At 37.8% G+C, this 16,200-nt stretch overlaps 1 protein-coding gene across 8 annotated transcripts in view; it reads left to right on the top strand.

Annotated features, from left to right (window-relative positions):
- Nucleotides 1-16,200, top strand: part of NAALADL2 (N-acetylated alpha-linked acidic dipeptidase like 2) — a 421,429-nt gene that overhangs the window by 266,853 nt on the left and 138,376 nt on the right. For all 8 annotated transcript variants that reach the window (XM_039556880.1, XM_039556879.1, XM_039556882.1 and 5 more), the window contains one exon: nt 8,292-8,442. In XM_039556880.1, coding sequence (XP_039412814.1) covers nt 8,292-8,442 — 151 coding nt within the window. The remainder of the gene's footprint in view (nt 1-8,291; nt 8,443-16,200) is intronic.

The raw sequence follows: 16,200 nt of genomic DNA on the forward strand, positions 1-16,200 counted from the left end.
AGTGGTAGGAAAGCAAATAAATAAGAAAAAAGAGCAAGGGGACATTGGCAGATTTGACTCACATCTGTGACTCTTCTGGCAGTTTGGTGGATTTTGGATCAAAAGTTGGGTAAAATGCATAAAATCCAACAAAGGGTCTAATCAGTTTATTCTTGATGATTTAGCAAGATATAATTATATCTTTATGTAATTGTTTTTTGTATGATGGATCTTCATCTTTAGTCTCTCTGTAATAGAGTCTAAACATAGACTGGAATAACCATAAACATAATCAGAAACAACAGTTTCAGTGTGAACAGGGAAATGCTATTGGCTTTCTGGAGGTTGCTCATCTGGACATTCCTACAGCCTGTTTCTTTTTAATGTTTACTGAATATTTAATGAGACTTATTATGCACACAGTGTTCCTCTACATGCTTATTTAGAAGTGAGTAGTATTTCCTGAAGATGTAGGAAAGCAATAGCAATATGGAAGGCTTTGTATTATATACTCATCAAATAATGAAGCATTTTTTCTGGACTGTAAGCAATTCAATTATTTTGTTTCTGAAATAAATTAAGTAAAGCTTATTGAGTCCAATCAGCCCTTGTTTCTAGGGAATTGTAGTTCAATTTCATTTTTAATTAGATTGAACATTGTGAATTTCTTAGCAGTGGTAAGCAAGATCTGGCAATAAAATATGCACTCAATTTGTATTAAAAGTTGCTAAAATCTAGTGCAGGGAACTGGCAGTATATCTGGCTTATGTTTAATTGTCCAAATATCCTGTTGTGAAAAATCCCATTTTTAAAAACTGCTGATGTGTAACAAATTACTTTTCTTTGATAAAACTATATAGAAGATGAGCAGGCAGCAAACAGGAAAAAGTATGGGACAGAACATTCAGTTCTTGATAAGCTTAACACCACATGTAGGACCAGGATGTTAAAATTTTTTCTGTGCAAGGATTACAGAATTAAACCAAGATGCTTTTTGGTTTAGAGAGAGTGGGGGGAAAAAGCCTCCAAAGGTTTTTCCTCAACCGGTACAGCTGTCCAGAGGTCAGTGCATGGATTTCCAGTCAAACTAGCACACAACAAGCTTGGGACCAGTGCTAATTGAAAAGTCTACTGTCCTTGGATAGCACTTACCTGATAGAGGAGTCTACTTAAAAATACAATGGATGGTAAACTGATGTGCAAAGTAGCTCTTACTCATCACTGCCATACAGCCCCATCGCTCAAATGCAGATTCTTCTGATTAACATCCTAAAGTTTCTTACCCTTCCCTCCTGCTTTTCTTCCCACATTCATTAGGACATCCAGGAAATACAAAATAAAAGTCTCCCTTCCCTAGAAATAATCTTTTAGATATTAAAAAAACCACCCAAAATTCTGAAGATTGTGAATGACAATTTTAGTCTGGAAAGTGATGAAAGAAAATGTCTTTAAAAATCTTAGATATACATATCAGATTCTTTCAAAAAATAAATGCACTTCATGTTAACTTTTCTATGGTAGTAACTACATCGAAGTCTTAATATCTTTGCATGATACAGAGCAGCTGTTTGATTTTGTATCATTCCTGTATATGTCACTGTATGGCAGGAATAGTTGATAAATTCCACTGCAATATATTTTCCCCCTTCTAAGACCTTTATGGCAGCAGCCTGTCATTTATGAGACCACCGTGTATGCATTTATGGCTGTTTGAAGTTTTATGCAGCTTAATCCCTTTCCCATCCCTGTTTGTTCACTTTAACAATGGTGCCATTCCTCTGGCAAGGACGGTGTTTGAGCTGGAATGGAAAGATGTGTTTGTTTTCATGGTCCCCGTGCAGCAGCCATTAAACTGGCTGCATCCTCCTCTTTTACAGCCTTAGCAGAGGCCAAAACCTCTGCAGACAGAGTTCTGCCACAGACTCCTTTGAACAGTGTCTCTTGAATGTTTTTGATGGAGAATGTTGGAGCGTGATTAAACATCAAGTGCAGTATTAAAAATTCAAGGTGCAACCAAACCTTACTTGTTAAAAATAGGCAATTTGGAAGAGTGGTATATAAATGAAGATACCTGTATATAAGTGGGTTTTTTCCACCTTGAGTTTTGTGTTACCACAGCCCCTTCCAAGTGCTCTGTATTACAGTAGGTAATTGAGAGGACAGCAGCATATGATTACACCCACAATATCTAAATCTTATTTTTCTACCCAAACAATCTGTTACAGAAGTAAAAAGATGTTGTGTCACTGAGATCTTCCAACAGTTTCAATGTAACTTTCCCCTTGCTTGGTAATTTTATGTACTGCCAATTAGTCAAGTGAGATGGGAGATCCTTTCAGAACATCATGATTTTAATTGGGACTTCAGTAGAAAAGAGTAATTAATAACATTTAACCTGTCCAGTAAAGCTGTGTCTCAGATTAATGAACCATGTCTTCTGCACATTGCACTATGAATTGAAAAATGCAGCAGTTAAAAACTGATTACTGTTTTTTGTCTAATTAATGCTGATCATTGCACTGAAGTATAATGACAGTAGGAGATTTTCTTTAAATTAATATATTTGATTTTACTCAGAATAATATGTATTAGGCACATACATGTATTTCTTCATGTATGTTTGATATACTTTCTTCCTCTTAAATACTATTGTGTAAACGGTATAATTTTTTTTTCTAATTAGTTTTTCTTTAAACTATTTTCGTTTCCATGCTCCATAGGTATTATGACTTTGAGTATAAAATTCTGCATGCATTTTTGTGTGGTTTACCTGGAAGGGACAAAGAAAAGGGGATGAAAATTATATAGAGACAATCAACATATAAACAGGAAATTGTTTCTTCTTTTCTGTATGTGCTATGTCCATGTTTTGCTTTGTTATCACTGAATGGACTTGTAATAAACAGTGGAACTGTGAATCTGCCTTTAGGAAGAGGAAGTTTTGGCCTCAAGTTATATGGAGGAGGTTGTATGTTAGAATAACAACATGATCCCATATTAACTTTGCTGTCAGTAGTTGGCACTTAAAGTCCTTTGTTGTCTGATGAGCTGTGATGTAATTAACACTGTAGCAGTCATTGCGTAAAATAAAATTTTTTGCAATTTTGTGTATAGCTTTAAGGAGATTTAAGTAGTGTCAACTGCCCTTTTAAGCATTAAAAAAATACCTTCTTCTTAAGACTCTGTAAGTGCTTGTAGCTAAACCATGCTTTATCCCTTTGTTTAGGGTTCTGTTACTTTGCCAGACACAGACATATTTTTGATATAAAAAACCCCTTCAAAAACCAATGAGTAGTTTCAATGAGCAGCCTCATAATATCTATTAGTGTGATTATCTGTGTACAGGAGTGAGGATACAGCCAGGATACACACTTTCAAGAGCGAGAAGTCCATTCATGTAATGCCTTCTGAAGATGAGCACTACATTTTTTGGCACTTTTGACTTTAGACATCAAGGTGTGCTTAAAGGGCTTGTTGAAATGTAGATTTTAAAATATACTAGCATAGTATAGAACACATAATGAGATAGAATTCCTAAATATTGTTGTGCTGCGAATCTATATTGTTTTATTTACTATTATGTAGGGATTGAAAGTCTGAAGCCTTATGTAATAGAGTTGAAACAGAATTAGATCAAATAAGAAAATGTCACTGGCTTTGTATTGTCCCTAGTAACAGTAGGGAACCTATAGTAATAATAAGAGATCTGGATCATTTTTTTCCAGCTGTAGAATTTGATTTATCAAAAGCTGAAAATCTCTGTACAAGTGGTAAAATGTTTGGAAGTTGCTGTATTTTAAATCAAGTTTTCCAGACACAGTTATTGCTACTTGTTTTGAGTAAGAATAGTACCTTCCATGATGGCAAAGTCACTTACTGTATAGAATTGTAAGCCAATATATCTTGTACTGAATTGCTTTATCTTAAATAATGTATCAGTTGACAAAAGAACAGGTTGTTCCATGGATTAGTGAACAAATTTTTCACAGCTCTGTTTCTTGAGGTTGGATTTTGTGGTGTCTAGTTTGTGGACAAGTTTCTGTATTCCTTTACATCTGTTGCTCTGTCTCTTGATTTCTTCCATGTTTTTCCCCTTCCATTAAGGGTAAGCTCTCCAGTTTTTATTAATGCCTTCTCAGTGGTGTATTAACAGCCCCTGCCTCTTGTCTACTCAATACCCCATTTTCATTAAACTTGCAGGGAATATACTGAAATACTTCCTCCTGTGAAATAAGTTTTCTGTGCCAGCTAATCAGTGGTTCAATCATTTCTGTGGATCAAGACACTTAAATGGACAATCTTAGAAAGTGGACTTAGGCAATATTTGGCAGTAATAGGGCTGGTGTTGTACCTTATAAAGCACAGCCAACAAACTGCACTGCTGATACTGTAAACACCATGAGGTGGAGAACTGTCTGTTCAGTGGCATGACAGGGTACTCAGAAGGCTTGTCCATATTTTGGGACCACTTGCAAATATGGTAAAAGCTGCTAATAATGAGAAGCTATTTTAATATGCAGTTAGTAGGTTGATATAATCCACAGTTACCTGCATCATCTTCCTTTCTTTCTTTTTTCCTGGTGCATTCATAAGCATTGTTAACTATCACTGTTAGGAATATACTGGGTTGTGATGCCCCTCGTCAGTTGATCGTACATTGCTAATTTCTAAAGTATTTGTCAGCAGAACTGTTGCTGGGAATCAGCAAAAGGGAGGGGAAAAGATGCCAAGCTTAAGTAATTAAACCATCAGGGTCTTGCTGGATCAGAGAATCTAGAAACAGGATCTGAGCTGTTCAGCTGCAATGAGAGAATAGTGTAGGAAACTGTTTCTCAGCTGTCTCTGCTCTCATAGTTACTGCAATCCAGGTGAGACCCAAGTGTGATGTGATTTTCCGCTCTCTGCCCATGAAATGACAGCTTAAACTCAACCCCAGATGTGGCTCCCATGCACAGAACATCAGAGTAGTGCTGCTCCAGTCACGCTTTATTTTCCGCTGGGAAGCCAGGGTACTGCTGGAACAGCTCCGTGCCTCGGTGTGTTTTTACCTTTCTGAGGCTCTGAGCAGGTAACCAGTCGAGTGTAGTCCCTGGAAAATAATGAAGGCTGGTTACTTGATTGGTCTTGTGCTGTTTGGTGCTTGCAAGGCACAAGGATGGTCTCAGCTGAGAAGAAGAGACCAAGGGAAAAGATCTTCAGAAACTCAGACTTTGCACTCAGGTGGAAGATAACAAACACAGCTTGAGACCAGTAGCTGCTGCATTGCTTCCCTGCTATCACCAGCCATCGAAGGGCAGCTCTTCTGCAGATTAAGATTCACAGAAGCTGTAGTCTGTTCTCTAGATTAGGTTTGTTCCTGTGTTCAGATCATTAATATAACCCCCATTTAAGTGTTCATTCAAGTTCACACTAGCCTCAGGTGAGCTAAAACACATTAAAGCCACCTATGAAAGATAGTGGGCCCCTGTTTCTTGTTGTTCTTTTCTTTCTCCCCAGCAAATAGTCATGCTCAACTTGCTTATTTCAGACCCAGTAACTTTCAGTAGGTTCCTGGCCAAAGTCCCACAGTAAAGCTTGTCTGAAATGTGCAGCAGAGACCTGGTCTCTGTCACCTGTGTGTCAGTGCAAAAGGTAAGTGTTTCCACTGCCACATCTCAGAGATAGTGCAGTTAAAATGGACAAGCAGCTTTGAGTTTTCCCTTTAGAGCCAAACTTAGTTCTGTAGACTGTTGCAATCTGTCTTTTCACTGCTTAAGCCATATCATCTTTAAATTTAATGGGGCCTGATGGTGTGTAGAGTTTACAAGGCTAATCTGTCCCCAGGTACACGACAGAGCCTTTGATAAAGCAGCAAGTGTCTCATATTAGATTAAATTGAGTCCAGAATGCTTTGTGGGCTATTTAATATACTGAATTGAAACAGTTACATTTTTTAAAGTAACTCTAAAAACTGAGGACTCAAGGAGCCATAAATAACTAAAGGGTTAACAACAAGCACTGCATCTTGTTTTATCAAGGGTTCTGCTGTTTCCAGTTTGTTCTGACTTTGGGAGAGGGACAATGCATACATCCAAAATCATAAGGAGCAGATTTTGCTGTTGGATGATTTTGCAATCTAAAATAATCCATTGATTTGAATACATGTACACTGGTTTACCTGAAGGAATTAATCTACAATCGTCTACCTTGTAAAAAAATGTGCAGAACCTTTGGCTTCTTTGTGCTTGGACAATTTATGTCTGGTAAAGTGTTGATTTATTTAAGATGAAAATGGAATCAATAATGCACATTTCTTGTTGATATAATTGTGCTGTCACTGTTGTAAAGTTAAAAAACAGCAATTATAGCTGGAGTCTGAAAGCTGTTTTGTAATTTTGCATGTGCGACACAACTTCTTACTAGAGATTGTAGCCATGGCAGCAGTGGTTGCTGCACTTTGGGAACAACAGACATGTAGTTACTTTCCCCTCAGTAAAACCGAGGGATTTAATAGTTTTTTGGGGTTTTTTTAAGTACAAAGTTTTAAAACTGTCTTAAAAAAAACCAAAAACATCTGTATTTCCTGTCTTGAGTGCTGCTTAATAAACCAGGGTTTAATAAAAAGATACTGGATATGGAGGCAGGAAAAGATACTTGTTATTTTAAATCCTGCCTTTTACATCGTTTAGCTATGATGTGTCCCTGGTTCTCCCACCCTGTTTTTTGTGCAATCAAATCCTGTCTGAATATCTGAATACGAGCATGAATTGGAAACAGAACAAAACAATAATAAATGAACCTACCATTTGGGAAAGCCCTATTCCTGCACTATGTTTAAGGTCTGCAATACATTCTTAAGCATCTGAGCTAATCACCTTCTCTCACTCTCCTGTTCATCTGACTAGAGTTCTCTCAAAGAATCCCTTTTCATCTATGGATTGCTTGTTTGAGTAAGATAGGTAAGATTAAGTGACTCACAGGTTCAACTTGCATCTGCTTATCTGAATTCAGACAAGTCTCAAAATCTTAGCAAATCACAATATTAGATATATTTACTTACAGGAATGGCAAATAGTAGGTTGCTATTTTTATAATATGACAAATAGTAGGCTGCTATTTTTATTTTTTTTCTGTCTTAGCTGTCGAGTAAAGCAGAACTGAACACCAAATGCTTATGAGGCTCAAACTGAATGCCATATATTCATGTAATTTACATATTTGTAAAGCCACAAAGAACTGTGCATAAACATTCCTTAATACCAGCAGCTAGGAGATAAATTGAAAATTATGTATATACATACACAGGAAAAAAATGAAGGGTCTAAAATATGGAAGGAGGAGGACAATTGAACTGAGAAACCAAGGTGTAGTAACAAGTTCTCAGGTTCCTGTGAAATCAGATTTGTGTAGAAACATCATATACCTGCAGTCATTCTTCAGACCATTTGGAGACATTTGGGAAGTCATCACTAAAGCAGCTCAGTGAATAGTAAGATAATCCTTAAATTCCTGAATTACTTCTGTCTGAAAAATTAATATAGCTTTTTATCACTGAGTAGTCTTCAGTCAATTCCAAATATGCAGAGCATTACACGGAAAGGTCATCTCATTTCATGGGAGCATTTGCCACATTACTGTTCGATTTCTTCTGTTTTGGAATAAAATCCACTTATTTTTCAGTTCTCTATGAAAGAAAAAACCTGAGGTTTTCCAGTCAAAAAAGCTGCTGCAAGTTATGGCACTTGGATGCTTTTGCCCTTGACTTTGGGGAAGTTTCACTGATATTCTGGCCCAGATCTGGTGGATTTTTGGAAACTCTAATTACCAGTTCCAACTCAAACTTTGATGTTCTAATGAGACAAAATAAAAGCTGTTTGTCTGACAGCAGGCAGATCCCAGCATTTGGGTAAGATGGACTGGAGTTTTTAATTTAATTTTTTTTAATGTTCTGTAAACTCCTGTTTTCTCTCTTAACTGAAGAGTAACTGTGTGCAGAAATTCTGTGCAAGACTGATAGCAGTGTATGCAAACATCCAGTGTGGACTATGTCCTTCAAGAGATAAAATAAGCAAGAACATCTTAGAGATGGAAAATATGAGAGGCCAACTCAAGATGTGTTAGTGATATTATTTTCAAAACTGAGGCATTTTCAAGGTGGTGTTTATATCATGTGAAAACCCGTTAAGGTGCTACAAGCTCGTTGGCACTGCACCTTTGTATGAGTGACAACGTGGTGCATGGCAAAGCCTCTATCTCAGCAGTAATTTAAAAAATAATAATGTGTTTTAACACTGTTGTTGTTAATGATCACCTCTGTTGCTTTGTTCCCTCAGCTTTCTCTGCTGGAAGATGCAGGGTTTGGTGGTGTTCTCCTTTACACTGATCCTTGTGACTTACCAAAGACTGCAGACCTTGCTGATAAAGCTTTTATGGTCTCCTTGAACAGCAGAGGAGATCCATCCACACCTGGTTATGCCAGTATTGGTAAGTACCGGTCAGGGCTTATTCACTTAATGGGCATTTTAATTATCTGAAGATTGTAGGTATGGGAGTAAAAGCACTAAACCAAATCCTGCTGGAAATAGAGGGTCTGAGTAAGGAAACGCTGTGCAATGCAGCATGGCTTAAAGGATGGAATCCAGTCTCAAAAGTGCTTTAAGCTCTTGGCACAAAGTTTGCACTCTGAATAGTTTATCGTGTTTTGTGTTTGAGTATTCACACACTGAACCATTATCACTACCTGCTTATTCTTATTTCATTAACAAACCCCAAACTGTGAAGTACTGATCCAGTGGCTCCTGAGCGTTTTCCACAGGATCTGTCCCCACGGAAAGAATTACTCCCTTCATCCTGTCTTCCTCTTTCATAGTATCAGAAATGAAAATTTTTGGTTGATATGTGCAAGTGAAATGTAATTAGTCAATTATATTTTAAAAGTTTTAAGAAAAAATAAATGTTTATAGTATCTGTGTGCTACTATCACTTGAACAGGATGTGTTCATTTAGCCTTGCCCAGATAGACTTGGTTATTAATTATGCTTCTCTAAATACATGTATTTTTGAAAGATGGCAAATACAGACTTGATTTCAAGGAACAGCATAGTCTCAAGGAACAACACTGTCTTATATAATTTTATGTGGGTTTTTTTTTGAATCAATGTTAACGATAAATAGAACCAGCAGCATATTTGACTTGTATGTGCTACTTAAATCTCCATTCTGGCAGTTCAGTGAATGTGTGTCCTGCTTCTCTGCAGCTTTTTCAGCTTTACAGCTGTTTTTACTATCTAACTATTTGGAAATGTATTAAGCAGCAGTCTATGAGTTTGTGACAAGGCTTCATCAAGAGTATTTTGTCCGGTTACTGACTCAGACATCTAAAGTTTGACTTGAATTGGCACTAAATCAACTGAGGCAATGTGGAGATACTTCATGCCTAGAATGGCAGAAAATAGAAATATTTGCCTGGTTGTCAAAGAAGGGTGTTAGCTATTCACAGCATGAATGCCATGACAGCTCAGTGGGAAAGAAATTGCACATTTTCTCAGTGTCTCAGTGTACCTGACCCAGTGTTCTTAAAAGTGCCCTGGGAGCTACAGAGGTAAATATAACACTCTTCAAGCTTTATTCTTGCTCATTTCATGGAGCCATTTGAAAAACAGTTTGTGGTGTCTCTGTCTGGCTGACTCCTTAATGTTTTATTTACCCTACATGAAAAGTAAAGCTAATTAAAACAGATACACCAACATGAAGATGCCACTTCAGTGTCTAAACCTTATGTGTTAGTTTTCTGTCAGTAAATCATCTCATCTGCAGTGTGCATTCCAGTCTCTAGTTTGGGAAAGACAAGCTTAATTATATGGACAATGGTGTTACAAGTGCATTGCTGGTTTGTGGTGGAAGCCTTAGCGTGGCTTGTCTGTGGTTTTAAATCTCTGAGCAGCATTCCTAAGCAGGAGCAGGTTATCATGTTTAAGGTCATTTATATTTTGATCATTGAATGCCATGATGAGCTGGAAGGAGCTCAAAGGAATACTTGAGAAAACCCTTTTGTATGGTTCTGTCACTGGGAGGTAGATCAGATGGAAGTAATTTCTGTGTTTCTGATGATGATTTTCCTTCTCTGGAGACTTGCTTAGAGGTAACTCATGCCTGGGACAGACGCAAATTCTTCTGGAGTGCAGGCTTTTCCCTGGGGGATGCACTTGGATGTACAGTAGTTAAACCGCCTACGTGTGGAATAAAAGAGCCAAAGAGCCTGGGCTGCCCCTTTCACTTTGATTCACAGAGTGTAATAAGCACTACAAGAGATTTTATTGGAAGCTCCTGCTTAAGTTATTGGCATATCTTTGACACCATCTGCACTTCACACTTTGCCAGAAGAACTGTTACTATCACAGTCTCGAGGCTGCTCCTACCAGCATTCTCCCTTTTACTGGGAAAGTCCTGGTAAGATGAGTGATCCAAAGCTAGTCTTTTACTTGGTGAATAAAAGGTAGGAAACTTGGATTTTCATGCTGCTGCCTGTGTTTCTCACGTTCTTGTGGTCTGAAAACAAATTTCTCTGTGGTATCAGAGTATTGGAATGCCTCAGTTTTTTCCTAGAAAAGAAAGTCTTCAGCAAGTGGTATAATTTACAGATCTCTTCTCAAAGTTGACAACATTTTAAAATGGGATTTATGTAATAGTTCAGAGAGAATTTTGGAGTTCTCCTGAGGTTTCAGCTCACATTTTCTGTTTCATGAAGATTAAATGCTGCAGTTCTGCATATGAATCATCTTGAATGCATAGAAATAGCTTGAGGATGGGTTTGAGATGCCAACTACCTACAAGTAGAATGATTTTATTGATCTCTGTTTAACAAAGGGGAAAAAGTAAGGATGAGAAGGAGAACTGAAAAGTACTTATGTGAAAGTTTCTGCAGCTCTGTTTCATAATTTAGTTCTTCTGTTCTTAAGACTCTTCCAATCATAATTCTATCAGTCCTGAAACAATCATATGAGCCTTTGTGAGCATCAGTTCTGTCTGTGGTTCTGACTGTCAAAGACTAGTGTCCTTCATTTTTAGAAATCTTTCTTCTGTGTTCCTCCTTTTGAAATGAAATAGATCCAGGGGGTGGAACTCCAGGAATTAAACATACAGGATTAAGAAACTTGGGAGGGAAATAAGAGACTTGTGTAGCAAAAATTGTCTTGAAAATAAAGTTTAGGAGAATAGTGTAAAACTTCCCCATCTACTTTTGTCTTTCCATTTTGACTTTTTGACTGCTGTACTTCTTTTCATCCACCTTCGTATGGCAGGCACATATTAGATTTCTCCATTGCTAGACTCCAGAGCTGTTTCAAATCAAATTTGTTTCCACACAGGAAATGGCTCAGTAAACAAAAATATGGATAGAATCTATTTGTCAATCCTACTATGTAAATAGAAAAGTGGCATTGTGATAAGCACTAAGAACCCTGCCCATGAGATAAGGTGCCTCATAATAGAATCCCTATCTGTGCAGAGGGGGAATAGAAATTATTTCAGGAAGAGTTCAGATGGCATCATAGAAAATACTGCAAGCTTAAAAATGCTGAAATAAAACAGCTGTAAAATACCATCTTACGGTATCAGCTGGAGTCTCAAGCGTGATGTTGTTTTAGGGAATTGCTATGTAGAGGTTATAACAGTAAGAAAAAGGGGTCTGCTTGGAAGTCATGCATGGTTCAGGTCATTGTTAACAGCTGGTCATGTGAGCCATATTACAGGAATTTGGGTGAAAAAATCAGTGACAGGGGAAATGCACGGTGTCCCTAGAATTGTGAATAGTGGACATTATTCAGACAGAAGAATTGGGATGAGCATTCCTCAGTCATTGCTAATAGGATTTGATTTCAGAGGAAGGGACAAGGAAGGCAAGGATTGGTAAGGTGTTGGTCCGCTCCAGGCCACAGCTCAGACCATCAGCAAAGTCAGTGATGCCTCTGAAAATGTATTTAAGAAGGGACAAGGATGCTGGACAGGCAGGGGAGTGAAATTAAGCCTGGAAAAGGGCAGGGTGACAGTGCTGTTCTAGTCTTTTTGGTTTTCTCGCTTTCCAAATCCATTTTAACTGGCAGTTGCTGACACTCTTTTGCCCGTGGTGGTAATTGGTAAGTAATCTCTCCATCTTTACCCTGATCTTTTCCATCTTACTTCCCTCTTACCCTGTGGAATAGGGATAATGAGAGCATGGCTGGGTAGGTGTCTGGGAGCTGGCCAAGGTTTACCCACCACACTGTGTTCAACAAAAGTTAAACACCAAATATTCACCATAAAAACCCCGTGACATTTACCTCTTTAGAAATGTGCCATTCCTTAACTGAGCTTAGGCAGCTCTCCTGCAGCAAACACGGGGAACTGCTGCCACTGCTTGGAATGTGGATATGCAGGTACTTGCTGGGGTGGAAGCATGTGCCTGCTTTGTTTTCAGTCAGCCCTGTGATTCTGTAGGTTTAGGTGTGCCCTGCTTAATATCGGAGTTTGTCCTTTCTGTCCTTCACTCCATGATATTTTACTCCTCTGAAGCCACCAGCTGAGCAGAAGTTAGCTGGAAAATAGAGCACTGTGTAATGGTTTTAACCATGCATATGCAACATGTGTTCTAAAATGGTTTGTTATAAATCATCATGACTTCTTACAGGATGTCCTCAGCCCTGGTTTGTCTGTTCTTTTTGAGAACCAAACACAGTCACAAGGATATATTTCTATGCTTGCCTCTGCAGCTGTGGAAATGATTCTGGGAATAATTCTTTTCTTTTCTTTTTTCAAAATTTGTGTTTGCTTTCTGCTAATAACATCAGATAAATGAAATATAATTTGTTGTAAAGTGACTGTCTACAGTCAGGCTTCTGTGTACGGTTCTTTGATTTTCCTTGAGGACAGACTGAAGCTGAGGAGAAAGAAAAGCTAAAGTGTTATGTTATAATTTAGGTGTGTGTTGTATGTATGTCTACATGTATTCTTGATCATTTTATTTTGGACTTAGGACATAATTTCAGTGGTTGCCATAAAAAACCCACAGAGTTTTAATCAGACCAACTACACTGCTCTGTCTGATATACTGTGTTATTTTCTGTATGAACAAAAATCAGTGCTAATGCAATAGAGAGCTCAATCTTTGAAAAATACTGGCCTTTGAATAGTGAATGCAGTATGTAATAATTTCAGCAGATTTTCAATAATATCTGTAGCACTAATAGTTCAAGAGTATCTAAATCCATGATCTGCCTCTTGAGAGTTTTCAGGATACAATAAAGCAACTAAATTTCTATGTTAGTGCCAAATTACATGCTCTGAGGTTTTTGGATTTGTGGGTTTTAGTTTTTCCTCCTGTGTGGCTTTCAGTTAGGTTTACATGTATTTAAAACTGAGAGAATTAGTTGGACATCAAGATATTTTAGGATCACAGGTTTGAGTGTGTGGATATCACTTTATTTTCTACTAAGCTGCCTATAATGTTTTTCTTGGAAGCAAATTTTAATTGAAAACATTGTGATTTTATTAATTCAAGTATTAGAAGAGAGGAAAAATCATTGGCAATGGTACTGGAATAGCTTGCTAGCAATGTTTTGATCATTTGACTTTTGCAAATGCCATCATGAAACATATGGTCAAAACTTTTCTCAGTTTCAAACAGAAAGTTATTAAAAGTTTTGAATTTATAAAAGAACTGGAATGTACAAGTGATGAAGACCAGATTATTTGAAAACAACAGATCAGCACTTCCTATGCTGCAGAATTAGCTGAGTGGAAAACATAATGACTAAATTCTTCCTGATGCCTTGGAAGTTGCAGAGGACTTCTCAATGTTTTTGGCATTTCAGACAGTTTCCAACTACTACTAAACAGCTGTGACTCACTACAGAATGTTTTCCAGTGAGGCTGCTTTTTCTCTCATCCAGCAAAAATAACATTTTAAATGGAGTCCAGATTAGACTTTTGAAGCTACCCAACTCGCAAGTGAATTCAGAATATTTAAATCTTTCGTGCAATCATGATTGAAACAAGTCCTGCCATAACTTTACTGGCATATTTCAGCCCAGCATGATTTGTGCAAGTGAGTTAATTTATGGTGTGCTCACAAAACAGCAAACATCACTGCATGGCAGTGAATCCAGCTGGTGCCTTGGAATCTGCTCCTGCAGAGCCTGGTTGAAATCTGTTGTCTTCGCACAAATTTGGGATGGGAGGTTCCTTTTTATGGCATTGGGAAGGTTTTTTGAGGACCCCCTTGCACTCCCATATATGACTCCTGGCTGTGTATAGGACCAGGATTAAGAGGCAGACTCTCGAGACAGGATATGAGGAAAAACTTCTCTTTATTTATGTATGGATGAGGAAAGTTTTGGTTTGCAAAGGCAGAGGGGTGGATTGTTGTCCATTTTCTCATGTTGTTATATATAACAATCCATTTTCAGAATCAAAAAGGCTCTGAACTGTCAGCTTGAGGCCAGTTTTATGGACCACATGCTCTGTGGCCAGTTATTTGGTACTTAACACCCTTGTCTGGCATTAGTGTGTTTTTTCTTGGTTTTGTAGGCTCCAAAACTCCTGTTTTAGTATTACAGTAAAACAACATCAGTGTCCTATGCCTTCTTTACTTCTAATAGTTGAGTCTGATTATCACCTTCTTCTGTTGCAGGTGATATATTGTACATTCTAAAAAGAGTCCCTCTAAATGAGACTGTTAAGGCAGTTTAGATTTAAAACAAGCTGTTAATTTTTCAAATAAGGGTTAAGTTCCACTAAAAGAAGTGCTGGCTGGCAGAATGCTTTTGTGAATTTAAGCTGAATTTAGTGGCTTATTAAGTGTTAATTTAGTTTTGTACGCCAAAGGGAGATTTTGAGATGTTAATTTCCATTTTAAATGTTTTAAAAAATGGAATTTTTTAAATATAGGGAAGAGAGAAAAGAGTTATGTGGTTGAACAATTTGAACCTTTTGGACCCAGTCAATTACAGTCAATTCACTGTAAGTTGTGCCTTTTTCTAGTTGATTTTGTATTTACAAAGCAAGTTTTTGAAGAAGACTTTTATTCAAGCATGCTGCTAAGATGACCTGTCAGAGGAAAAGATGGGCATTTCTTCTAGGTTATTTTCTATACGTAATTATTGGTGGTGCTGTAATTGCCAGAAACAGGACTGTCTCAAAGTGCAAACTCTGGTCAGATTCAACCAATAATTCTGTCCAAAGGGGAAAAAAGTCAGAACCAGAATGACTGTAAAGCAGGTTAGATGCCCCTCACAGGAAGATAAAGCAGATTATATAGATATATATTTACATAAAAGAGTTGTGTTTCCTTATAAAGCTTGGCCACCTTTCCCATACATTTTCAGATGTCTGCATTACCGTGGTATTTTATCCTGCCAGTGCTGTGTTTATGTTGGGATACCACAATGTAACTCTTACATATTGCAGTCAACACCTGCAAGTGCACCTGCACAGTAGCAAGAGTGCCATAAAGTCAGCTGGCTGATTGTTTAAGCAATTAAAGATACAATTAGTTTTATAATTGAATTTTTTCCTAGTGCAGCTTTAATTCTGAAAGCCAGACTAAACCAAACCATCTTTAATTTGACTTGATCTCTGTTCCAGCCCACTGCTTTACCATATCCAGCAGCTGCGTAAAAAAGATAATAGCACCTCTTCCTACTTTCAGACAGGTAGGAACTCCCCCAGAAGAAAACCTAATCATCTTGAAATGGAGATGTGGAAAATTTTTCATTGTTGCAGAAACGTGTGCTTTATTATATATAAATATTATATAGTATTGATTTTCAGAGCTCTAAAGGACATGAGTAATTCACTGTACTTTGGGTTTGACCAATTTTCCAAAGCATTTTTCTTGTACTTTTCAAAGACGGTTTTGTTGGTTTTTGTTGTTTTTTTCCTTCAGAGACAGAAAAATGCTCTGCCCAGGGGAACTGGGAAGAGGTGGTGTGGGTGGGAAAGAGAGGAGTCTCTTGTGAGGGTGTAGCTGGTTTGCAAAGGGCATCATGAGTGGTGAAGGAAGCTTATGGGACAGCAGGGTAAACAGTGGATTTTCATCAAAAGTGGTCAGAACCATGTAAATAGATGGAGAAGGGGGTTGATTTCAGTGACAGTCTGCTCCAGGGCGTGGTGGATCATGGAGTGCCTGGGATATCCCTGATCCTGATGTTGGTAAAGAGATCACAGGAGAAAAGAATCACACTGTAGTTGAGCTTGAAAGGGGCCCTG

The sequence above is a fragment of the Corvus cornix genome, chromosome 9 (genome assembly GCF_000738735.6).
Source record: "Corvus cornix cornix isolate S_Up_H32 chromosome 9, ASM73873v5, whole genome shotgun sequence".
Classification (NCBI taxonomy): domain Eukaryota; kingdom Metazoa; phylum Chordata; class Aves; order Passeriformes; family Corvidae; genus Corvus; species Corvus cornix.